Raw genomic sequence first — 27,776 nt, 5'->3', positions numbered from 1 at the left:
CTGTGTGTGTTTGTGTATGTAGGCAAGGCCTTAGACCCCCTTACTCCCATAGTCTGATGTGTAAATTATATCACCTCTGAATTTGTTCACCCTGCCAATATACCCAAAATAAAATGTACAGTACTCCTTTTCTTTTGATTTACACAAAATGGTAATATGATAGTGATTGTCAGTGCATTTTCTCTTGAAGCTCCCTGCACATGTTTATGATAAAATATCCCTATAATCTACAAATAATCCATCATGTTTCCACTAGGCAAAGAAATTCTCAGTTGTTTTGCCACTTGGCCTGAAATACTGAGGCTTAATTTTGGCTCCTCAGATCATCAACAGAGTGATAATTTGTAGAAAGAATGCTGGTTACAGATGACTAAGATGAAATTTGCTGATAGAAAGGACTGAGAACTGTATGTACCTTATTGTACATACAAAAGAAACAGCCCTTGGCCACCCAAAAAGACATAGAAATAAGCTCATTTATTTCAATTACTGTATATCTCTCTGCCTTTGAATTATACAGTGTAATCCATTTCCTGAGATAATGGAGCGGAATTGGTGTCTGTCAGTCTATATGCCTGCTTACCGATAACTTGCATGTACAGAAAGCACATTAAGAGTTTGCAGGTTAAAAAGTTAAAATTAGAGGCCATTTTGTAAAGCGTGACACTTCCGAGTTTTTTGAGTTTTCAAGTGACAGACTGATATACAGAAGTAGTCACATCTGCATCTCAGAGGTGGCCATCATTTGTAGGGACCAGTAGAGGCAGATTAAAGATGTCAAGTTACCAAATATTCTAGGTTTTCTTTGCTCTTGAAACATCACAAAAAATTAAGACATTTCATTAGTGGAGCTTTTTATGCCTCTAACTCAAACACAGCAGCCCCCTGCAGTGAAGCTTCTTCCATTTTCAATCATATAACATCCCTGTGACAAGGACACCAATCGCTTACGTGAACAAGCAACTTTAGGAAATATTTAATTTATTTCTCTGCTGAGTTTTTTTATGTGATTTAGTAGCTGCAGCATCACACAACTGCCAGTTCTCTGCAGGATCACTGTTTAGAACCTTTGCAATAATTAATCTAAAACATAGAATTAAGACAGAATGATCTATGAGAGCCTAAAATCTTCACTTTTTTTTAATGCCAGGAAGTTGCAGAACCACTTTTAGACCTGAAGGAAGGAATGGACCAGCTGGAGCATAATAAAACCTTGGAATTTATCCTTTCTACTTTACTAGCCATTGGGAACTTTCTAAATGGAACCAATGTAAGCTTTTGTCACCCTATTATTTTATTACTGACTATTATCACAGACTTTCCTCATCAGCTTCTGTACCTCGTATCACAGTTATCACCTAGTATATGTGTATTTCCAACACATACATGTAATTTAAAAAACAAAACCTACATTGTATGTTTCATTAATTCTATTTTCCCCCTTCAAAATAACCTCAGAGAGATTTGGAACCAGTCCTGGTCCCAATTTTATACCAGCATAACCCCATTGACTTCAGTGGAGTTGTTCTTGATACACACTACAAGAATCATCTCTTTGTTCTTTTCATTGCCAATGGAATGATCTAGGCATCTACTGACTCTTAAGAAGTATGTAAAATTGTATCAGAAAGAATCATATATTCTTCCTGCTCTGGGATTCTTTTTATTTAAAAAGAGTAATCTCTTCCCCTCACCCCCCTCATGCATTGTATATCTTAATAAATGTTTTCTTTCAGGAGATCTGTGTGGACAAAATAAACTTACTTTAAAAAAAAATTCCTTTCCTACACAGGCCAAAGCTTTTGAGTTAAGCTACCTCGAGAAGGTTCCGGAAGTCAAGGACACAGTGCATAAGCAGTCTCTCCTCCACCATGTCTGCACTATGGTGGTAGAAAAATTCCCAGACAGCACAGATCTTTATTCAGAAATTGGGGCCATCACTAGGTCAGCCAAGGTATGTCTGCGAACAAAAGAAGAAAAGCTCCTTGCATTTGCTACAGATGCCGGATCTTTATCAGTCTCCATAAGAAACGAAAAGATTTTAAATGTAACATTGAAGTTTTTTGATTTAATTCTTTTTTTTTTTCTCCCCTCCTCACAATTCTTCTTATGAATGTGGATTTTATGGAATTTTAAAGATACCAGTACTCTTATCTTTCTGGCTGTATCTCAGAGATATCTCTGAGATATCTTAGTATCTCAGTATACCCCTCAGATTGCAGCCATGCTCCTACATTGTCTATAAACCTGAAACAAATTCATTGCCTTTGTTGTGCTTTGATACAACTAGAAAAGAGTTATTCTAGAAATCATTGAAGTCATCATTATTTATTACATGGATTTATTATAATATTATTACAGAAATTAGGGACATATCTTTGTGAGTTTGTCCTTCGCTATTTTCAGGCTAGGATTTGATTTTATTGGTATTGCCCGATGGTTATTTTCTGGTATTGGGGAAACCATTTTTTTTTAAAGTAAATGTGTTTATTTAATTATGTCAAACTCATCAAGAGACCAAGAGGCACTGTTTTTTTCTTTTTCTTTTAAAAAAAACTACCTGCATCAGAAGAGTTTTAGAGAGACATGGTGGATAAGGTAATATCTTTTATTGGACCAGCTTCTGTTAGTGAGAGAGAAAAGCCTTTGAGCTTACACAGAGCTCTTCTTCAGATCTGGGCAATGTTCTCACAGGATATGTTACACAGGGATAACAAAATCTGCAGCTGGTCCAGATCAGCTGACTTGGGCTCACAGGGCTCAAGCTCCGGGGCTGAAAAATTGCCATGTAGATATTCGGGCGCCAGCTAGAGGCCAAGTTCTGGGACCCTGTGAGGGTTGGGGGCCCTGGAGCTCAGGCTCCAACCCAAGCCTGAATGCTTCCACAACAACCTTTAGCCCTGCAGCCCAAACCCCATGAGCACAAGTCAGCTGATCTGGGCCAGCCGCAGCCATGCTGCATGGCTTTTATCCCCATGTAGATGTATCCAGAGTGTCACAGCTAAATACAAGATGGATCAGATTATTTAGCAGCAGTCGTTAACACATATTTCAAGGGACCATTCAAGGTGAAATGGTCAGTTAACATCACAGTGGGTAAAGGAGAAAAAAAAGCTGGAGGAGGAGGAGGGGTTAGTGGTTTATAGACTGTTATCATAAGCCATAAATCCAGTGTGTCTATTCAATCCCTGATTTTTAGTGTCTAGCAAAGTTATGAAGTTAAGCTCCCATGCTCTTCTTTTGAAGGTGTCGTAAAGGTTTTCTTTGAGGATGAGGACTGAGAGATCAGATATAGTGTGATGGCTTTGTGAAAAACGTTCACCCACATGATATGGTGTTTGTCTTTTATCATGTGTAAGTTCATTCAAAAATGTAGTGATTGTCTGGTTTTACCCAAATAGTTGTTTTAGGGGCATTTAGTGCACTCGATGATGTACACCATATATTATGATAGGCATGCATAGGACTCATGGATCTTGAAAGTTGTGGGAGTTGTTGGTCATTGTAGCAGTGAAGATATGTGTACAGGTTTTGCATCTGTTGTTCTGGCAGGGTCTGGTGCCACTTTGAGTTGGTGTGTTCTGGTCTGTGGGGAGCTTGCTTCTGATGATGAGGTTTGACAGGGTGGGGGACTGTTTGAAGGGCAGAAGAGGGGTATGTTCACACCTGGAATACTGCATGCACTTCTGGTTGCCCTATTTCAAAAAACATATATTAGAATTGGAAAAGGTACAGAAGAGAGCAACAAAAATGATTGTGGGTGTGGGACAGCTTCCATGTGAGGAGAGATTTAAAAAGACTGGACTATTCAGGTTGGAAAAGAGATGACAGAGATCTATAAAATCATGAATGGTATGAATAAGTTGTTTACCCCTTCACATAACAGAAGAACCAAGGGGTCACCCAATGAAATGGTAGGCAACAGGTTTAAAACAAATAAAAGGAAGTATTTCTTCACACAGTGCACAGTCAACCTGTGGAACTCGTTTCCAGGGGATGTTGTGAGGCCAAAAGTATAAGTGGATTCAGAACAAGAATTCTGTACATTCATGGAGGATAGGTCCACCAATGGCTTTTAGCCAAGATGTTCAGGGATGCAGCCCCATACTCTGGGTGTCCCTAGGCCTTTGACTGCCAGATGCTGGGACTGGACGACACAGGATGGATCACTTGATGGTTGTTTTGTTCTGTTCATTCCCTCTGAAGCATCTGGCATTGGCCACTGTTGGAAGACAGGAGACTGGGCTAGATGGACCATTGGTCAGACCCAGAATGGCCATTCTTATGTTCTTTATGAGAGGAAAAAAAATTTCCCTTTTCTTTTCTTTGTTTAGTTTTTTTACTGCCAGAGGCTTGGGATGAGGGAACAACAGTCCCCAAATTTTGTTCTTGTCCTAACATAATATCTCTGTGCTGTACTAACATACTTCTAGGGTAGAGCTTCATTAGAAAGCCATATTTCATATGGAAAGAAGGTGCATTTAAGCTTTTTTCTCACTATTGACAGCTTACAGTGTGATTCTACTCTGCAAAAGATGTAATAATGGCACTTTCCTCCTCGACAGATTTGCTCCTTCTGTGTGTCTACTATGTGTGTGTCCTATCTACTGACTTAAACAGTGACAAAAATAAATCTTACTTCTCCTTACTCCTGTTAGCTCTGCAGAGCCAACACAAACATCAGCAGGGAGTGGGATTCTATTCCATTTTGTGCAACATTAATTGCATTCATTAGTAAATGCCAAAGAGTCAGGCCTGTGGAAACCACTAAAGGCACTGGAGCTGCACAGGTATAGCCAAATGCCTAAATCTTCCAGTCCCCAATGTGGCACACAGTGTGTGACAAAGACCCAAAATTGGGGCACAGAGATAATCTTTATGCAGGAAACGTACAGTTGGGTGGGTTTCTTCAGTGTATTCCTTCCTTTCCTTCAATGTATAACCTCAGCTTCATGCATCTTTAATTCTTATGTAAAGGATTTTCAACAGTAAAAGTGAGCGGAGGCCAAATTGGTGTGGAGCAGAGGGAACTGTGGGTCTAAGAAGAGTGACATCCCTTATAGTGAGGGACATTTTGTCTTTGTCTTTATCCCTTTGTCACTGAGAATATAAATTTGAAGTCATAGGGGGCTGTACAGTTGTCACTGCGGACAAATTTAGTCTTTAGAGCTTTTATTACTGAAAGTGATATTCATGAGGGAAAGAATCCAACTTGACTCCCAGAGTCAAGTTGAATTTTCTGATCTGTAAGTTAGAAACAACATGTTTTTTTTATTTTTAAACTGCATACATGGAATATGGAATCATTGAGAGATAATCAACATGGGAATCCAGAATGCAATTATTACAGAATCGCTTTTCACGGACATGGGAATAGCTCAGACCAGTGATCCATCTATTTTAGTATCTTGTGTCTGGCAGCGGTCAATATCAGCTCCTTCAAAGGAAGGTGAAAGAAACTCAGCAGTAGGTAATTACAGGATAACCTGCTCCCTGGTTATGTTTCTTCTTTGAGTGATTGCTCATGTGTATTCCACAATAGGTGTGCGTGCTCACCACATGCACCGGTGCCGGAAGTTTTTCCCCGGCAGAACCCGTAGGGGGAGCACCCCAGCGACTCCTGGACTGGAGTCTCCATGGCACGGTATAAGGGGCGCTGCGTGCTTCCCCCACCCTCAGTTCCTTCTTGCCGCCAGTGAAGGTGAATCGGAACTGCTCTGCTCCAGCTTCGCTGTAGCTCGTCCCCACAACTTTTCGTTTGTTCAGTGCTAGTACCTGTAGTCAGTTAGTTGTTCCAGTTAGTTAGAGTGCCCGATCCGGGGCATGCCCCACGTCCCGGATTTTAAGTCATGCTACTCTTGTAGGCGTTCTATGCCAAGGAGTGACCCGCATGCGGACTGTTTATGCTGTTTGGATGAGACTCACATCAGCGATCGTTGCAAGGTTTGCAAGTCATTCAAGCCTTGGACTAAAAGAGAAAGGGACATCAGGATCCAGGCCATTCTCATGGAGTTGGTGCTGACCCCGACTCCAGAGGTCAAGCTTAAGTTCTGCATGATCTCCCTGGCCTCCATCATCCCCTCCATCATCCCCTCCATCATCGACCCTGGGAATTGGTACTTGGCCCTGGACCTATACGATGCATATTTCCACATCCATATATACAAGGGGCACAGGCGCTTCCTCCGTTTCCTGGTGGGACAGAACCACTACCAGTTCACGGTCCTCCTATTTGGCCTATCCACTGCCCGCAGGGTGTTCACGAAATGTATGTTGGTGGTGGCTGCCTACCTCAGGCACCGAGGGGTCCAGATCTTTCCCTACCTGGACGATTGGCTGGTCAAGGGCAGCTCCCGGTCGCAGGTGCAGGATCACGTGATGCTCCTATTGTCCACGTGTGCCACCTTGGACCTGTCAGTAAACAACACCAAGTCCATATTAGTCCCAGTCCAGCGCATAGAGTTTATCGGGGCGCTCCTGGACGCCTCGACGGCCACGGCCTCCCTCCCACCAGACAGGTTCAAGACCCTAAAGGGGCTCATCGACTCAGTCATGAATTTCCCTGTGACAATGGCCAGAGTGTGCCTCTAGCTCCTGCGTCACATGTCGGCGTGCACGTACGTGGTCTGCCATGCCAGGCTCCAAATGAGGCCCCTCCAGTTGTGGTTGGCCTCGGAGTTCTCCCAGGCCCAGATCAGGATGGACAAAGTCCTCACTGTGCCCAACCCAGTGATCGCCTCCCTGCAGTGATGGTCCTCCCTGAGCAACATGCTCCAAAGTGTCCCCTTCCAGGACATGACCCCGTCATTGGAGCTGGTGTCCGATGCGTCGGACCTGGGTTGGGGAGCCCACATGGGGACCGTTCAGACCCAAGGACTGTGGTCGGCCACAGAGTTGCCCCTACACATAAAAGTCAAAGAGCTCAGGGCTGTATGCCTGGCATGCTTGGCCTTCTGCTCGCACTTACAGGGCAAGGTGGTCAGGGTCTTCATGGACAACACAGCCTTGATGTTCTACATCAACAGGCAAGGTGGGACCCAGTCCTCGGCCCTCTGCCGCGAAGCCCTCAGACTGTGGGACTTCTGCATAGCACACGACATCTCCCTGAGGGCCTTCCACCTGCCGGGTGCCCACAACACGTGGGCCAATTGTTTGAGCAGGGACTTCTCCTCCCAACACGCGTGGTCTCTCCACCCGGAAGTGGCTCACCAGCTCTTCCGAGTGTGGGGAACTCCCCAGGTGGACCTGTTCGTGATGAGGCAGAACAGGTGTTGCCCCCGGTTCTGTTCCGGGGGGGTCTGGGATGGGGCGCTATCTCAGATGCCTTCCTCCTGTCCTGGTCAAGCCAGCTTCTCTATGCCTTCCTCCCATTCCCTCTCATCAGCAGGGTCCTGGAGAAAGTAAAAATGGACAAGGCACAGGTCCTCTTAATTGCCCTGGCATGGCCCCAACAGCATTGGTACGGGACCCTCATGGGCCTGGTGGTGGCCCCGCCGCTGCCGCTCCGTCCGGACCTGCTCTCCCAGGACCAGGGCCATCTCTTCCATCCCAACCTAGCGGCTCTCCACCTCACGGCGTAACTGCTCGATGACTAGGTGGGGAGCAGCGGACGTGTTCAGAGGGGGTCCAACGCATCCCCCAGAAACCAGGCTGCCCTCCACATGCCGCGCCTACTGGGCAAAGTGGTCCAGGTTCTGTAGATGGGCTGCCGAGCAGGGTGTTTCCCCAGTGGCCGTCCTATCCAGCTTATCCTGGACTACCTCCTTCATCTTAGAGCCCAGGGCCTGGCGTCCTCATTGGTCAAGGTGCATCTGGCGGCCATATCGGCCTTCCATCCGCTGGTGCAGGGACACACGGTGTTCTCACATGCTATGACTGGGCGGTTCCTTAAGGGGTAGGACCATCTTTTTCCATATGCTAGGCCTCCTGTTCCACAGTGGGACCTGAACTTGGTGCTATCCCGTCTCACGGGGCCCCCGTTTGAACCTCTGGCCACGTGCTCTTGGTCTCACCTCTTGTGGAAGGTGGCCTTCCTGGTTGCTATCACGTCGGCCCGGCGGGTCTCAGCGCTCAGGGCTTTGACCTCCGAACCCCCGTACACAGTTTTCCATAAGGATAAGGTTCAGCTCTGCCCACACCCCGCATTCCTCGCTAAGGTGGTCTCCGCCTATCACATGGGCCAGGACATTTTCCTGCCTGTCCTCTGCCCTAAGCCTCACGCATCCAATGAGGAACGCCGCTTCACATGCTCGATGTGCATAGGCCGCCGGCCTTCTACCTGGAACGGACTAAGCTGTTCAGGAAGTCCTCTCAACCGTTTATTGCCTCGGCTGAGCGCATGAGGGGTCAGTCGATTTCCAATCAGTGCTTCTCCCATTGATCACCTTGTGCATTCGCACCTGTTATGATCTGGCGGGTGTTCCCCCACCACCGATTGTGAAGGCACACTTGACTCGGGCCCAGGCCTTGTCGCTGGCTTTGTGGCCTACGTCCCTATCCAGGACATTTGTAGGGCCGCTACTTGGTCTTCAGTTCACACGTTTACCTCTCACTATGTGATCATCTCCCAAACTAGGGATGGCGCCGGGTTCGGAAGGGCTGTACTCCGTCCCAGGAATCTGTGAACTCCTACCCACCTCCAACAGATATAGCTTGGAATTACCTATTATGGAATACACATGAGCAATCACTCGAAGAAGAAAAGACAGTTACCTTTTCCGTAAGTGGTGTTCTTTGAGATGTGTTGTTCATGTCTATTCCACATCCCACCCTCCTTCCCCTTTGTCGGAGTTGTCTGGCAAGAAGGAACTGAGGGTAGGGGGAGCATGCAGCTCCCCTTATACCGTGCCACGGAGGCACCATGCCAGGGGTCACAGTGGTGCTCCCCTTACGGGTACTACTAGGGGAAAAACTTCTGGCACCGGTGCACGTGGCAAGCGCACACACCTATTGTGGAATAGATATGAGCCACACATCTCGAAGAACGCCAGTTACGGAAAAGGTAACGGTCTTTTTCCTAATAATCCCCAATAACTGGAGGTTGGCTTATTTCCTCAAACAGGAGATATTATAAACCTTCCAAAACTCTTGCTTTGCTTTTTAAAAAATACTTACTATTAGAACCCTAGATATTTTTCTTGTGCATATAAATGTTCAGTCTTCTTTTGCATCCTGCTATGTTCTTGGTCTCAGTGATATCTTTTAACAATGAGTTCCAAAGTCTTATTGTGCATCGAGTAGAAAGTATTTCCTATTATCAGTTTTGAATTTGCCAACTTTCTGTTTCATTCTTGCGACATATTGACTGACTGACTTAACAACCCTAATTTCTTCAATCTTTCTTCTTCATTTTTCCATACTCTAATTATTTTCACATCTGTCTTTGAAGCCTCTCTATATACTTTTTTTGACATGGGATGAAAGAAACTTAAAACAGTATTCCAGGTGAGGATTTATCTAATGGCATTATAATATATTCCATATTACTTTCCATCCCTTTCATTAAGCATCCTGACATTTTGTTTGTTTTTTTAAGTGCTGCTGCACATTTTACTGTAGTCTTTATGGAGCTGTCCATAATGATGGCCAGGTATTTTCCTGAGTGGACACAGTTAATTTAGAACTCAGCAAGGTGTCTGGGCAGTTCAGATTATTCACTGTTCTGTGCATTACTTTGTATGCATCAACACTGAATTTTATCTGCCACAATGTTACCTATTTACTTAGCTTGATTAGATCTCTCAAGTTTCTAAAATCTTCTGAAGCCCTGACTAATCGAAATAAATTTCTGTTACCGGCAGATTTTCCCCTCTCAGTGCTCACCCTCTTTTCCATATATTAATCAAGATATTAAGCAACAAAAGTTCTAGTACAGAGCCTTGTGATATTGTGCTGTTAATGTTGTGCCATGATGAAAAGTGACTGTTTATTCCTCTGCTTTGTTTTCTCCCTCTTGGCTAGTTTCTGATCCGTGACAGTACTTTGCCTCACATCACATGACTTCTTAGTTTTGTGACTAGCTTCCTGTGAGGGACTTTCTCAGAGACCTTTTGAAAGTCTAAATTAATTTTGTTTATTTGTTCTCATGTGTCCACTATTTTATTGGCACATTGAAAGCCTTTGAATAGATTTGTGAGACACGGTTTTCTTTTGCAGAAACTGTGCTGTTTAGAGTCTATCATATCATAATCATCTAAATGTTTTATAATTATGTTTTTAACATCATTTCAACCAGTTTACCAAGTATGGAAGTAAGGCTTGTTGCTCTATAATTTCCTGGCTCAGCCCTCACACCTTTTTTAAAAATATGGGACATTTGCTACCTTCTAGTCCTCCAATATAGTAGCTGATTTTAACGAGAGATTGCCTAGTTTTGCTAGCAGCTTAATCATCTCATTCTTAAGTGTCTTCAGAACTTTACGTGTGCACCATCTGGGCCTAGTGATTTGTTCCTTTTTAATGTATCAATTTGTTCCAATGCCTTTTCTTCGGACACCTCAGTCTCTGGTAATACCTCATCTTCATTACCAGAAGAGAGAAGGCCTGGGGTAGGTATTTCCCTAACATCCCCTGGGGTGAAGACTGATGCAGGGAAATTACTTAGTTTCTCAACAATGTCCTTGTCTTCCTTAATTTCTCCCTTTAATCCTTGGTGATCCAGCAGACTCACAGATTCTCCAACAGGCTTCCTGCCTCTAATATACTTAAAAACTTTCTTGGTACACCGGACCCTCGCTAAAACGCATGTCTAAATAGCGTGAATTCACATATAACACAGTAACAGCCATGGATCCCAAATGTAATTACTTTATTTGGAATTCATTTTAACGCAGTCCCCGCTATAACACAGTCCGCACGTTAATGCAGAACCATGCATGGATCCCAAATCCTGCATTCTAGTGAGGGTCCGGTGTATTTATTTTTACACCTTTAGTTACTTACTCTGTAGATTTCATCATAGGTCTTCTAGTTTTCTTCTTACATATTGACTGTCACAGTTTATGGTTTCACTAGGATTAGATTTCCATTTTCTAAAGGATCTCTTTTTGGCTCAGATAACTTTCTTATGCCTCGCCAGTTGGCTGTACTGGTTTACTTCTTGTTTCCCTTGCTTCTTTTTTGTGTTTAGAGGTTAAAGCACACTTTAAATTGTGACTCAGTTAATTACTAAAAGGATGAAAACTATTGTTGAACATATAAGAAGAACTTATCCTCCAAAATCTATCATAGACTTTTATCTGTGGGCTCTGAAAAGAAGTCTGTATCCTGCAGTTTCAGGAAGTGGAAGAAATCCCAATCTACATTTGCAGTTTCTGAGAGTTTCTAGATCCAAAGCCATACAAAACTGCACCCAGCATTTCAGTCTGTGGTTTGCTACTCTGAGTGGCCCTGCCCAAAGCAGATGATATTCTAAAAGGTCAAACAAAATCACAGTAAGGGAAATTATGGCCTTAATCCTCCCTATAATGCCCAAGGTCTTCCTCTTTGGGATATTCCTGCACATATTGTACCAGTGATGGATTACTGAATTAAGCTCTAGTCCCCCTTCATCTTTGCCACAAATCAAAGCGTTAGGACATGGAAACCTTCCATCCTGCCCTCTTCAATGGAATGGTCAGAGACAGTATGTGAAATCTGGTTTAGGAAAACTGGCATAAATGAAGAATCATTATTTCACTGATGATTACACTGCACTTTGGGCTCCAGTTCATCTATAAGCATCTTTCTAAAACTTCAAGGAGACCCAAGCCACAAAAGGCTAAACAATTTCCATCATGTAGAAAAACAGAGATGCCCCTTCCCTTGGGATGAACATCAATGTGAGAATTCCCTAACTGTTATTTTTTTTTAAATAAAACAGCCTGGCACATCTGAAAAGGGTTGAAAAGACATGAAACAAGGCAGTAAAATCCCTTGTGAAGCCTGTGGATCATCTCCAAAAGACCAAACAAAGTCACAGTTATCCGCAATGGTGATGAGAACACACCTGGGTGAGTGGAAACTCACTACAGAAGTCTAAAACAATACAATGCCATATTATTACCATACAAAATTGTGTAGAGCAGGGACCATTGACATTTTGACCTACTGGAATTTTGTATACAAAGCTATAGTAATATCATCACATAAATAACTCAATTAAATACAAACTACTCGTAATATAACTCACCAGACATAAATCCCCCCAACCCTTCAGAACCATTCCCTCAGAAAAGACCTATGTAAATAGGCTTTACAAACATATCTTTTGTTCTTCCTTTTAAAAAAGCTGTTTGTTTGCAGCTGGTACTGCCCTAGTACTGATATACCCAACACAAAGGCAGGGTTTCAGGCCTCCAGATTTCTGTGCCTCTGTCAATGCTGTTCCTCTCAGTGTAACAAGATGAGGCCGGGTTTGCATTGGTATCTTTTCTTTGGAGTCAGTCGATGTTAGTGAAAAAAATCCTTGTAAAAATTCCCTTATCTAATCATCTCCATGCATCTGAAGATCTAAAGCCAGCTCCACAGCTAACTTATAATTGTCCTATTCTCCCTCTGAATCACTTATTTATAAAATGCCACACTCCCAGCAGGCTATGTTTGATTCTTCCAGCAAGACTCTCAAATTACTTGCGGATATTAGACAGTGGAAAAGCAGGTGATTTTGAAGAGTAAGCATGAGGAAATGGGAGCAACACAAACAAGGGAGTAGCAATTACTTTCAGGAAAGAACTGCTGATTGTACTGACACAGATGCAGGGGGGACAGGAAGGCTGCAACTAGAGCAGAGTGAGCCAAAGGACTCCGCTTGGATTTATGGGGAGAAGGAGTGGGTGAAACACAAGTGCTTTTCTGGTATGTTATGGCTCCTGTTTAATCTGACTGAAAGCAGAGAGAAATATTACCCCTAGCCAGGGTGGTGGTGGTAGGGATGGGAAGGGAAGATCAAATGGTGCTTCAAACTTGGACTCAGTGATATCTGTTCTTGTCTCTGTGCACAAGGGGGTATCTGTGTATACTGTCCTTTACAGTTAAAATATATTTTGTATATATATTTTAAGACAAGAAATCCATACATTTTCTACCAAATACGGTGTCAGGTGCAAGGACATTGACAGCTGCTCCAACTGGTGAAACAGGTTAGTTGGAGCAATGTTGAAGAATTAGCTGCAATATCCCAGATGGTTTCCACAGCTGGAAGTGTGTGTTTGTGTGTGTGTGTGTGTGTGTGTCTGAGAGAGAGCGATTTAGGTGTTTTGTCTGGAAAAAGTAAGTACCTGGCAGTATTGTTTTGATTCACTAACAGTGCAAGTCAGATGAGTGCCCTTATTATTAGCAGTGCCATAGCATCCATTCAAGCCACCTAGAGTTAGGTTGCCATCCACTGATCGTGTTCCTTGCCGTCTCTGATCATGGAGGTTTTTGTGTAGGATTTGTGAAGAGATTGTTCGGTGTATTTATTTTAGAATTTGTAAGGTGCTCAGATACAATGGTGCTGTGCAGTGGATAAGTAAAGAAATGGGAATAATGGGTGATATGACCACTAAGTTCATGCAATCCATTCATGTATTAATCAGTTACTCGATTCTGTTGTCATATTTTTTATAATTATTTTTGCAAGGAGACTGTTTCTGACCTTTTATTAAAAATATGTGGATAGGATGGACACTAACTTTGTAGCCACAAGAATGGAGGTGAGCTAAATGCTGCCCTTTGATGCCCTCATATGACTCTTATTGAAATAAGTTGTATATGGGCACATCGGAGCAGAAATTGAACTAATATGTCAAGGAATTACATTATAGTGGAGTGACAGATATGCACATCATGGTTTGTATTATTACTATTAATAATCATTTATTAGCATGGGTAGCAAAATACAGACCTCACCTGTCCACTAAAACTTGGACTGAGACCAGCAGCTCATCTCATGTCGGCCACTGAAGAGCCTTTAGAAAGAAATTACTTTTGTTCACTACCATCCTGGACCAGATTCCAGCCAACGACATGTGAAAGAATGTGAAAGACCCCCTTTCATTATGTCTGCTAGGTCTAAGCACATTCCTTCTTCACTAATTACTCTGAAACTCAAGGGATGTAATTTTCTAAACCTGGATTATGGGATATAAAATTCTCTGGTAACTTTCTGTTTAATTTAAGATTTTATGGAGCACTATCTAGCACTAATATGCTAGATCCCTTCACTGCCACACACATTCTGCTTACGGTTTGTGTCCAATCATATCCTAATCAACATTAGAGTCATACTGACTGAAGATGCTGTTTATTCAGAAAAAAACTAGGAGGCAGATTTCCAAGGCATCCAACTTCCACTGCTTTTCAATGAGAGATTTTCACCTGACCTCCCTTCATGCCGTTGGAAATCTTCTCATAGTTTGAGTTTCACCAGATTGTGTCTCTGAAAGTGGTGGTATACTTCTCATCTGTCCTTTTATTTTTCTGCTCTCTTTAGTTCAAACACTAACCATAATTCAAATCTCTCCTTAGTGGTTGTGGCACAAGAGTCTCCGCCACCTTTTTCATCAGGCATAGTCTGTACCCTACATTTGTTAGCTGCATTTATGTACATAGTCCTGCATCTTGGGTGGTGAAGTTCATTAACAAAGAATCCCAGCCCTGCGACACTCCACCTCTTTAAAAAAAAAACTATTACTTTTCAAAGAAACTTCTATTATTAATACTGACCTACTTGCCTTTCTCCCCAGTTTTTATATAAGAATTTTGTTTACGTTACTAATAAGCCAGCATTTGTAGGCAAAAGCACTTAGCAAATCTACCAGATGGTTTCCTGTACCTGTATTCTTAGCAAATGGAGTGCAATAACTGCATCTTCTCTTATTTTTCTGCCTACTCCTAATTAAATACATTGAATCCTGTGACGAATTATATGTTAACTCCTAAAATACAAGATTTAAAAGAGAGTGGGTAGATTTTATGGAATAGCATCTTCACAATGGTGTTTGTAAATGTTTGGATAGTGTATACCAAAACACAAGGTGCCCACCAGTGTGCTGCAATGATATATGCTTCTCTAATATAACAAATATTGTTTAAGAAACTCTAATCTGACTGCTCTTTGAAAGAACTCTGGGCTCATTTGTTACTCTTTCAATGCTCAGAACTTCCCTTGGCCCTGAACAAGGGCAGGAAGAAGAGAATGTCATGTTCCACATCAAAACTCATCCCTGTAATAATGTGGAAATGATCTGTCTGACCTAAATTACAAAGAACTTAAACTAGCCTGTGGTCTGCAGTAGAAAATACCCTATCTTTGAAGGGAGAAAAGCTGACTTTATATGTCTGTGTGTGTATCTAATTATCATTTCAGTTATGAAATTAGAATGAAACATGTCTTGTGAATGTGTTGGTTCTGTCGTCAATAGCATTAGGTGGGGAGAGGCAAAGATGGGGAGAGAGTCAGTTCCTGTTTCGAAAATGTCTAGAGCTGATCTATCCACCAGTATAATAACAAAGTTTAAAGAGCTAGGATGAGTCAGCAAATGATAATTATAATATAACAGAAAGCTGTAAGGAATATTGAGAATATATAACAGAAGTTATGCAGAACCTTCAAAAAAGACTCAGAATACCTTCCAGTGATCTTGGTAATAAATTAGTTAATTCTCAGTCTGAGTTTTTCAGGCACGTTCAGGAAACTTCAATGCCACTACTCAATTTGAGCTTATTTTGTCAGCTTCCTTCCATTTTATTTTTACCTCAGGCCTGGAGTTGGGGTTTTTAGCCCTGTTCAAAATATCCAGGTAACTGCAGGGGAACAAATTCACTACAAGCATAAGCAGGTGCAATATCTTTAATGTCTGAGGAGTTGTGCACATTATGGCAGGGTTGAACTTGACCCAGAAAATGGTTTAATTGGAATAGAAGACTAGAGTTGATTGATATGTGTAGCACACAGTGCAAAAGGGGGTATCTTGAAGCTGTAATGATAATTTGAAATTACCATCTTTCTCTTTTTTTTATACAATGCATCATAATTATAAAACACTCTTACAACAGAGAGTTCTCTCGGGACTACCTTTTCCATAGTCTCGTGGAACCACAATTTTATGTGAAATCCACCTAAATGCCATGTTAGTCACAGTGCTGTCTTCCAGCTGGAAGCAGGTACTGTTCCTGTTTCCTTTCAACAATAAGAAAATGAATCATCTCTCTCTACCATTGTGTAACTTCATTTTTTTAATAAAATGTTGGCAATAAGATGACATATAAATGTGGAGTAGGGACCTCACTCTGCCCTGCATCCCTTGGGAACACAGTATGAACTGAATAGCTCACAGGAAAGAGATACGGTATTTTATACGTTGTGATATGTGTACTGTACTTGTAATGTAAACAATCCTCATTTATAACTCTCCCTATCTCAATACCCTTTTTAATCTTGTTAATTCTGACCCCAAATTACATTGTGCACCTTTATCATCTTACACCTCCTTGAGGTGTAATTTGATTATTTGATAACACTCGACACCAAGCAAATACTAACCGCAAAATGGAGTAAGAATGCATCAAATATAATAATATTGCTGAGCACATGTGTAGTTTTGCATCTCCAAAGCACTGTACAAACCTTTGGTCAGTTGCTCAGTTGGGCTTCACCTTGTATAGTCAGTTATATAAGGGTAAAAAAGATGCAAATTGTTAATTTTCTGATTTAGTAGTTCACAGTTATTACTCATATAAATAACTACACAAGGTAAAGAGCACCAGAGAATCTAGTCTATTGACTAATAAGCCAACATAATGTCAGTAAAGTTACAAGACAACTTTCTTATGTCAATGGTTTATTAGAGTTCTCAATGAAGATAAGTAAAGCTCTGAACCATTTGAATGCCTTTGGATCCCTGTTTTCAATTGAATCTGCTGTTTATAAATAAGGAAAGTTGTGCTCCAGTGAGCTGTACCTCCTATTAACCTTCCTTGCGCGTTACAAGAGTCCACAGAGTGATAGCAAGTTTCTTAAAGATGGCATTAAGGAGTGAAAAAGGAATTGTACATTTCTAGCTGAAAAAGTATAATGTAGTTATTTTTGACAAAATGTATAATGTATAAATATCACTATTTAAAATAGGGTGGGTAAGGTAATAATTTTTATTGAATCAATTCTGTTGGTCTCTCTTGTGTCTCTCACTGACAGTAGTTCCTTAAAAGATATTACCTCACCCACCTTGTGTCTCTAATGTCCTGGGACCCACGTGGCTACAACAACACTGCATACAGTACACTATTTAAGGAAATTCCATTCTGTATAGATAAAGATTAGTATGCACAGTAGGGGGCAGGTCAGAGTAACATACAAAGTGCTTAGTGGATCTTGGGCTTAATCACGTTGTGCCCTCAGGCTAGTTGCTTGACTCTTTTGTTCCTCATCTGTGATATAGAGCTGGATGTTGCCAATGATTACTGAAGTATCCAAACTTCACTGTCATCCTTCAGAATTTAAACTTTTACTGGAAACCTTGTTTTACAGATGATGAAGGGAATTAGATGGTCCTTACATCATCCATGCATTTGGAAAGTAGTAATGAGCATGGGCATGCAGGAAGAGAGTGGTAGAGAGGCCTATTCTGTTAGCATGCACGCTGTGTGCACCTCATTCACTTTCTAATGTTACTGATCGTTGGCCTAAATGGAGTTGATGGTCACAGCAACTCAGCACATTGGTTAGTGCTCCCTCACTGGAGGAGAAAGGTTTACGCTGTTCAGTACTACCTGGTGTGAATGTGTGAGTCTAAGTGTTGTTGTGTTGGTTGAGAAAGGATGGGGTATGGAGAAAGAAGATGATAAAGCTGCCAGGGAGAAAGTATGGCCAGCATTCTGTTCTCCCTTTACAGCAGCCAGTGGAGTTGGCTGTGCATGCAGTGGGGAGCAGGCCACATGACCTGAAGAGGTGAGCCGTAACCAACTTGTCCTGCATGGAGGGAGAAATTGTCCTTCTCTGCGGCAGTGCCTGTAAGGCAAGACTGAGCCCTTAGCGTGTATCGGGGAGGAGAGGGGACAGAAACTGAGAGAAATGGGAGCAGCAGAGAAACCATGAAAACAAAACGTGGACAGTAAAAAAAGAAAGGAGGTAGGTAGGATAAAAGACCAGAACAAGGGACAGATCCAGGTAAGAAGGGACAGTGAGGGTAGGGTGACCACATGTCCCGATTTTACAGGGACAGTCCCAGTATTTGAGGCTTTGTCTTATATAGGTGCCTATTACCCCCCTTCTCTGTCCTGATTTTCACACTTGCTATCTGGTCACCCTAAGTGAGGGTGACAGTGTTTGCGTCACTCCAGGCCATGCCCCATGAGAGAGCAGCTTCCTAATACTTTTGCTACTTGAAAAAAAGCCCACACCAGTGGTTTGAATGCTGTACAGTGGGTGCTTTAATACTGTAAACTCTCACATTCATTTGACCTCATTTTCTAGAAGAGTCCAAATTTTCTAAATAACTTCAGATGTTTCTATTCCTGCCTACCCAGTCTGGTGGAATTGTTCTGTGAGTTTAGGCAGGAAAAATCTGATCAACAGATCGGCAAGTACAAAATGGTTTGGGGGTTTTTTTTAAAATCAAGTTCATTCATCAGTGCTCTTTAGGGAAGCATTTTGTTGGACCATGACACACATTTAAAGGAAAGCAGATACTTTATATCAGATAATGTGTGAAATGATCTTCACTTAACCCCTTAAGGGTTAGGGTCTATAGCAGATATCCTATGGAGATGCCTTGGATTCTGTGTGTATAAGGACTACTTATCCTAGGGTTTTATTGGAAATAATGGGAACACCTTCAGAAACGTAAGCTGGGGAAACAGTACTTGTAAAATACAAGCTAATGTATATGAATGTCTCATAGCACTTTTAACTCTTACTCTTCCAAATGTGGAGAATTTTCCATACATGGATTATTTTTGTCCCCTAAAAATGACCACTCATTCAAGACAAGTTCCTGAGAGTTGGTGGCCCATATTACATTAGAGTTCGTAGTGATCTGTTATACTCTCTTGGCAACTCTCCTTCTGACATTAGCCTCAGTCATGTTCAGAATATACAGGTGAGTTACTCTAGTGAGTTTGGATTTCCAGTTTCAGTAATTCGCACTTACTGCACCAGCGCAGGCTGAGCTGTGCTCAGTGCCCCCCATGGGAGAGCAGGTGGTATTTTCACTGCGGTGCTCCCTCAGAGGTTCTACCAGAGGCTGGTAGCCTCAAACTGTAGTGAAGGCTCCAGCACATCCTTCGTCCATATCCACTCGTCAGCTATCAATACCCCTTTTGTGGTTGCATTGGTTCTTTGCAGGACCACGGCCCAGGGGAAGATGCCAACTGCTCTCTAGAAACTAGAGAACCTTTCCCGAACACACTGTCTTCTGACCTCTACAGAACTGGTAACTCAGAACTCTCACTGATTTCAATGCAAGCTGTTGTAACATAAGATGAAAACTAATAAAAATTCCTGCACTATGCAGAGGAGGGATAGGGGGAGTTCCCTACCCCGTCTGGTAAATTCTTTGTGACCCCAAATTTTGAGTCCTACAGTCTTCTGGGCTCCATTTTTTTCTAATGGGGATACTGGTATTTTGTCTGCTGTGTGCATTTTATATTTCCAGTCTTTGGTGAGCTGCAGTATGTTTGTCATCAACAGTCAAAATACTGACCTGGAGAAGGATTTTTTTTTAACATAGGCATTGATACTCTAACAAAAATATAACCCCCCACAGCTGCCTCGCCTGCAGGGCTTTTCTAAATAGCAGAATGGATCAAAGGATGTTTTTATTTCCTTGTGCAGAGGAAAAATTCATCACTTTGTAAGTCAGAGGAAAAATGAATCAAATCAATACCAGGTTATATCAGGGAGCTTTTTAATAATATACATTTCTTATGGCTAAACTCAGTTAGTATGACTCTCAGCAGTAGGTACTGTATGTAGTTGAAAACTTTATTCCATCTGTAACAAACTTTAATTTGAACCAAGGTGAAGAATGCATTAAAAAAATAAAAAGCTTAGAGTGAGATCCACCCACACTCGAGATAGGGCTGGGGTGGGACGGTTTGGATCCCAATCCCAAATTCCTCCAATTTTGTGGTAGTATGAGTCCAGGGCCAGTTTCATTATTGCAGTTACAGTGACAGCATAACCAGGGAGGGATTTCCCCAGAGTAAGCAAGATAACTGTATGGAGTAGAGCCTGAACCAGGACGGTTACGCCAGATGACCTCTCTGCTGCCAGCATGGTAGGGAAAAGGGATCATGACTGGGGAAAATGTATCATAAGCTCTATTTTCAGTCCCTTCTGATTCTAGCAACCTAGCATAGGTGATAAAAACCTTTAGGCTGCTCTAACACAGCACAAGAGTAACAGTCATGCACAGAATAGCACCAGGATCAGGGGAGTGCAAAGGAGAGCTTCTAAACCCCCTTCAAACAGCATGCTGACTTACAATCAGCATTATGGCCACAATTAGAGACCTGGCTTTCAGTACGCTGGTTCAGGTCCATCTTACAGAGATGTGTCTGAGTTTCAGTGTTTGGATTTACCTGAACTTTCCGCGAATTCACAAGAGTTCTGATTCCAGTTCAGGCTGATTTTGGATTTAAACCAGTAATGGTAAAATATAAAAGCTATAAGATAAAATTAATTTGCACAGCCCACATAACTGTGAAATAACCTGGCAGAACATACGAAATATGTAACAGTTGTACAAATCAGAAATCACTAAGCCTCATGAGATTGTGCTATGGCTTTGGGAGGTGGATTGGAGCAATTCAGGCATAAAGACCTTGGATGTAATCCCGGCTCCACTGGAGTCAAAGGCAAAACTCCCATTGATTTCAATGGGGCTAGTATTTCACCTTTTATCCGTATGTGCTTATATCACCTTCAGTCATTTAAAATGTCTTGTTACGTATGTACTTGGTCAGCATTATAATTTTGGTTATGGACATGTTACCAACAATGAACAATTAATAACGATATTAATTTCCTATTATATATATGATAAATTTTATATTACTAAGTTTTTTTAATAACATTGCATGTACTGTTGTAGGACTATAGTTTTCTTACCACAAAAGCAATTAAAATTAATAAATGAATAGCTGCACTGCATAGGAATATATTCAGTTAGAAACCTTTGAAAATAACATTTACTAAGCTACAGTTTCTTCAGATCCTATGAGCAGGAAGAAACCCCTTATACAGAACTGTTTTTTGTTTTGCAATAAGATATGGGCCAAAAATACCAGACCCAAACTCTGGCATGTTTGGAATCTGAGTCTAGATCTGTATTTTATGGCTTAAGCTCATCTCTACTTTGAGCTGTTGTTTGAAAATAAATTTATTCTTCCTTGGGAAGTTAAGGAGACCATGTTGGAGACTTCTACTGTTTCCATTTGCTTTGTGTATGTGCTGTACTGCGGCTGGATAGTTCATGCATACTGCCCTGTTTTTATAAACATATCCAGAATGGCTTGCGTAGACCACTGCAATTTGAACACCTTTTTTGGTTGATGAATAAGAGAGAACCTCTGTTTCACCTTCTTATGGAATTTATTGGCTTCCCTCCTGATAAGTGTTACTGAGGATGTAATAATTTATTTTAACTGTGTTGACACAGACTTTCAAAGCTATTAGAAAGATTGTGTTATAAGCTAACAGTGTCATACTGTGTATCAAGAGATGCAAGTTTGTATTGAGATCACTAGATAACACTTCCTCTGAATAAAACTTGAAGTTCTGGCACATGAACTGACCATTTGGAATACAATATAGTCTTTCAACAAGACAGTGCATGGGGTAGGGACATACCCAAGGGGAAACATTGGCATCTGGACACTGTAGTGATTGGCAGACGCATTAAAATACTGTAAGGTGGTAGTGAGAAAGAGAGAAGAAAAAACCCTTTTGCTGCCTTGGTGCATGCACACATTTTCTGATCGTCCCTAGTGCAGTTGACTGCAAAGAAGAGAATCTACTAAAACATTTTATACAAATGTAGCAGAAAATGAAGATATTATCCTTTCTTTAGATGTTACATCTATATGGCAACCACACATAGTTACATTTCTTTTTGTTTCGGAATTTCTCTGACTAACTTTTCACATACTTACACTGAGGGTAGAGACACGGACAAGTGTTAATATCGTATTAATGTATATAGCAGTGTCACTGAAGCTACATCTCCCTCCCCACCTCCTTATTGTATAAAGATGAAACAGTTCAGATACCCAAGGTTACTGCTATGGTGTTTGAGATCAAAGTGACTGATGTCTTCACTTGTTTTTAGGTTGACTTTGAGCAACTTCAGGACAATTTATGTCAGATGGAGAAAAGGTGCAAAGCATCATGGGATCACCTTAAGGCTATAGCAAAGCATGAAATGAAACCAACGCTGAAGCAAAAAATGTCTGAGTTCCTTAAAGACTGTGCAGAAAGAATCATAATTCTGAAGATTGTTCACAGAAGAATAATTAACAGGTACAGCATTAGGGCACTGATGGGAACAACCTCAATTACTTATTTCAATGTGCTTCAAACCACGTTCCAAGAAGTATGTTTACCTACATATCTGTTGTGAGGTCTTTATAACAGATGTTCATTTGTTCCAGATATTTCCTAACTTCAGCTGAATATTGTATTTCTGCTGAGAAAAACGACGACTGACAATTATTTTCTTACATATCACTACACACTGTGGTGAAATCCTGAAATCCTTCTCAGGCAATTTCCTTGTGTCTTTAATGATATGTTTGTCATAGTAAAGACAGAGTAACAAGTTCTGTATCTGGAGCTAGTACTATACGTATCTTGTACAATCTGCTAATGCTCATATATATGCAAGTGCCATTGCTAGTATATTTCCAGATTCATAAACTCACACAGATGATTTAAATATGCCCAATAATAATAATTAATAATAATAATTAATAATACCTATCTCTTATGTCGTGCTTTTCATCCATAGTTCTCAAATTGCTTTACAAAGGAGAATGGTATCATTATTCCCATTTTCCAGATGGGGAAATAATGTATATTTGTACACAGAATTACCAAAGAGAGTTCAAACAGGCCCAAATGTGTGAATGTACAGCTCTGGGATGTTAGTCCAGCCCATCTGTTTTCTCATTCATGAATTCTATTCCACCTTCTAAATAAGTAGTACCCCAAATATAGCTGAGTAGTAGTGAAAGCAGGAACGTATGAGTTTCCTACTGGGTTTATCACATATATTGTTTTGGATTTGAAAATAAGCTGAACAGTGTTTTCTTTACTTTAAATTACCTAATGTAACTACTATTCTAAGCCTCTCCAGGATACCTTATTCAGTCACATGTTTCATTTCCATTGTAATGAGTGTTTTAATTGGCATAGACGCAATAGATAAAAAATAGATTCACAAAGATCTATATATTCAGTAGTCCATTGTGAATAATGTGGTACAGAAGCGGCAGCAAAGCTGCAAATAATACAAAAAGCTGTGAGTAATACTGAATCAACAGTAAAGTTGTGAACTCAAAGCACCCCAGACTGTAAGTATTTGGATGTTACAACATTTTATGGTTTTCTTTTTGAACTACAAATGCTTCTCTTCCTGTGTTGCTAGCCTGTAAATCTTCATTCTTCTTGTCTAGACTTTCCCCAACATCTTAACAGCCTCTTTGAAGTTGCTTAATACAAACAAATGGAATTAAAACATAATAGTTTTTTCAATATCTGCAATGAAATTGTTCATTCACTTGCCAAATTAGTAAAATAAAATTAATGGAGTTTCATACACATCTTATCTCTAATATCAGCATGGGAAAATGGGTTGGGATGAAGTTATCATAGGCTAGCCATTTATTTGCATTATGTTTTTAATTATAAACCATGCCAGTGATGTTTAAGGCATCCATGAAAATTCCACAGCGTGAAAAAAAAGAGATGAGAGCTCGGAAGACAATAAATGGATCAATTGGAATCTATTTTACTAGAAATCTAAAGTTTTTGAATGTTTTTTTTTCATTTTTAAAAGCTGTCATTAATTCATTTTGTTTTTAGGTTCCATGCATTTTTGTTATTTATGGGTCATCCTCCTTATGCAATCCGTGAAGTCAACATCAATAAGTTCTGCAAAATTATTAGTGAATTTGCTTTAGAGTATCGCACCACCAGGGAACGAGTTTTGCAGCAGAAGCAGAAACGCGCCAACCACAGGGAAAGAAACAAGACCAGGGGGAAAATGATCACAGATGTAAGTGGCAAAATCAAATCCACTGTGGCAAGTATTTGTGAAGCTTTCTTTTTAGTGAATGCCATACTTTAGATGTTATGCTTCATTCACTAACCTTCCTTTAAGGATTCCCTCCACTATGAATAATGTACCCTTTGTTCTTTGTTAAATCAGTATTATGTTTTTCTTTGTCATTGACTATAAAAGCTTCTGGATTCGTAGCAGCTTCCGGATTTGGACAAAAGAAGACTAAGTGTTCATAAAGAAAATCTTCCATGTGTTGCATGGACAAATTCATGCACAATGTCTGTTTTCAACAAAGAATAGAGTAGGAATTGAGGACACCTTACTGAAAAATATGGCCAAGAATATAAATAACACAACCCTAAAGTTAGGCTGCCAAATCATTCCATACATCAAATTACTGACCACATATTTAGGTGCCTATATATGGATTTAGGTGTGTAATGTGAGGTTCCCATTTGGGAAAGTCCTGACTTGCAAATTTAAATATTATAGTGTTTTATATGTATAGTATCTATTTTCTTCATTAGATAAAAAAATATTACATGAGTGTCAAGTGCAGCCTCTTTCAGGTTTTATTACAGATTACTAATTTAGATTCTCTTTAGTTGTTACCTGATAAATTTCGCTATGTTCAGGCTACTTTGGTAAAAATAAGATGAACTTTCTCTTGATCTTTAAAGATCCTCTGATTTTTTTTATCTTCTTTTAAATTGATGCAGTTTCACTCAGTCCAAATAAAGTTTTAAGAAGTGCCAGTACTTAATAAAAGTTTCCAGCTGTCTCAAAATCCAAATCTGGAGTTTCGATTAAACATGAGTGGTTCATCGCATATGAAGCTACCCCTATCCTGCCTTTGGCATGAAAAACCCAAAGCTGATTACAGTTTTATGGCCAACAGCTCAGACAAGTTAGGTAAAGAAAAAAAATGCATCAGACCCATATTGGGATTGTATTTAAGTCGTTGACTCACAATCATTTGTAGATCTTTCCTGGCAATAACCTTTCAAATTTTGGAAATCTGCCTCATCTGGGAGAAAATTTTAGAGCCACATTATTATCTCAAAAGATTTTCCTTTTGGACTAGTCCCAGGTAAAGGAAGGGCTCTGGTTCTTTGCAAAGGGTTTAAGATAGACATGCAAAATTTCAGGTCTAGTATTAGGGAACTGAAGTTTTATATTTGCATTGCGCCCTAATTTCTCTGTAACATTCTGAAGGAGTTAAAATGTGACACTACCCAAAGGGATTAGCAAATTAAACATTTAATTTTCCAAGTAGCATCAGTGCTTTTCACCAGTTCAGATAATGGCAAGAGGGGAGGGGTTCCTGTTACACCAGTATACGATGGAGCATTTGTGTATTAAAGGACCAGAATAAGTGGCAGCAACAGGAATGAAGGAGCTTCTTCTCACCAGAAGAAATATCCAGGGAGATGGAGAGAGGAAGTGGGCCTGCATGCTGACCCTATCACAGTAAAACAGGATGTAGGTACAGGCCAGTGGCCAGTCACTGAACATCTGAGCCAGGGAGATGGGCCATTTCCTGAAGATGTGAAAACAGGAGAGAGAGTGATTGGGCCTTCCCCAGAAGGGCTTGTTATAGGACAGGGAAGAAGAAGAAGAATCAGACCAGAATGGTATTTGTATTTGGGAGAAACTGAGTATCATCTGAGCAATAGTATCCCAGCTACAAATATCCTCCTTGTCTGAATTGTAGGATATATGCTTAGCATTAATTCACAATTATATGCTGATCCTATGAGCTGAGAAAGCCTAACGGAGTGAAGAGCATTCTCTAAAATTCTCCTTGTGGAACCTCTAAGAACATAAGAACAGCCATACTGGGTCAGACCAAAGATCCATCTAGTCCAGTATCCTGTCTTCCACCGGTGGCCAATGCCACATGCTTCAGAGGGAATGAACAGAATAGGTAATCATCAAGTGATCCATCCCGTCGCCCATTCCCAGCTTCTGGCAAACAGAGGCTACGGACACCATCCCTGGCCATCCTGGCTAATAGCCATTGATGAACCTATCCTCCATGAGCTTATCCAGTTCTTTTTGAACCCTGTTATAGTCTTGGCATTCACAACATCCTCTGGCAAAGAGCTCCACAGACTGACTGTGTGCTGTGTGAAAAAAGACTTCCTTTTGTTTGTTTTAAACCTGTTGCCTATTAATTTCATTTGGTGACCCTTAGTTCTTGTGTTATGAGAAGGAGTAAATAGCACTTCCTTATTCACTTTCCCCACACCAGTCATGATTTTATAGACCTCTATGATACCCCCAGAGAACTATCCACAGTGACTCCAAGATCTCTTTCTTGAGTGGTAGATCTATTTCTTGAGTTGTAAAAGCAACAACCACCCATTCTAAACAAATATTAATCCCAACTCACAATGTTTATCAAATGAATCACATTTTTATTAGTAATTTCTAAATCCCTGTTAAATGAGTCTATAGGTCCCTACACTGGGAACAAATATTTAATAATGGGCTCTTCAATCTAGTGGAGAAAGATTCAACACAATCCAATGGATGGAAGCTGAATCTAGACAAATTCAGATGGAAAATAAGGCATAAATTAACAATGAACATAATTAACCATTGGAACAATTTACCAAGGGTCATGATGGATACTCCATCGCTGACAGTTTTTATCCATGATGACTCCAAGATGTCTTTCTTGAGTGGTAACAACTTATTTAGACCCAATCATTTTATATGTGTAGTTGGGATTATGTTTTCCAATGTGCATTCCTTTGCATTTATAAACATTGAATTTCATCTGCCCTTTTGTTGCCCAGTCACCCAGTTTTGTAACTCTTCGTAGTTTGCTTTGCACTTAACTATCTTGAGTAGTTTTGTATCGTCTCCAAATTTTGCCACCTCACCGTTAACCCCTCTTTCCAGATCATTTATGAATATGTTGAATAGGACTGGTCCCAGTACAAACCCCTAGGGACACCACTAATTACCGCTCTCTGTTCTGAAAACTGACCATTTATTTCTACCCTTTGTTTCCTATCTTTTAACCAGTCATTGATCCATGAAAGGACCTTCCCTCTTATCCCATGACAGTTTACTTTGCTTAAGAATCTTTGATGAGGGACCTTATCAAAGGCTTTCTAAAAATCTAAGTACACTATATCCACCGGATCACCCTTGTCCACATGCTCGTTAACCCTCTCAAAGAATTCTAACAGATTCGTGAGGCATGATTTCCCTTTAGAAAAACCATGTTGACTCTTCCGCAACAAATCATGTTCATCTACGTGTTTGATAATTCTGGTCTTTACTATAGTTTCAGCCAGTTTGCCTGGTACTGAAGTTTGGCTTACTGGCCTGTAATTGCTGGGATTGCCTCTGGAGCCTTTTTTTAAAAATTGGTATCATATTAGCTATCCTCTAGTCATCCGGTACAGAAGCTGACTTAAATGATAGATTACATACCACAGTTAGTAGTTCTGCAATTTCACATTCGAGTTCTTTCAGAACCCTTGGGTGAATACCATCAGGTCCTTGTGACTTTTTACT

At 40.8% G+C, this 27,776-nt stretch overlaps 1 protein-coding gene across 6 annotated transcripts in view; it reads left to right on the top strand.

Annotated features, from left to right (window-relative positions):
• FHOD3 (formin homology 2 domain containing 3) overlaps positions 1–27,776 on the top strand; it is a 625,903-nt gene that overhangs the window by 561,680 nt on the left and 36,447 nt on the right. For all 6 annotated transcript variants that reach the window (XM_073332694.1, XM_073332693.1, XM_073332692.1 and 3 more), the window contains 4 exons: positions 1,151–1,270; positions 1,793–1,954; positions 22,290–22,480; positions 24,044–24,236. In XM_073332694.1, the coding sequence (XP_073188795.1) occupies positions 1,151–1,270; positions 1,793–1,954; positions 22,290–22,480; positions 24,044–24,236 (666 nt within the window). The remainder of the gene's footprint in view (positions 1–1,150; positions 1,271–1,792; positions 1,955–22,289; positions 22,481–24,043; positions 24,237–27,776) is intronic.

Source organism: Lepidochelys kempii, chromosome 2, assembly GCF_965140265.1.
Source record: "Lepidochelys kempii isolate rLepKem1 chromosome 2, rLepKem1.hap2, whole genome shotgun sequence".
NCBI lineage: Eukaryota > Metazoa > Chordata > Testudines > Cheloniidae > Lepidochelys > Lepidochelys kempii.
This window is presented reverse-complemented; position numbering and strand designations above follow the sequence as displayed.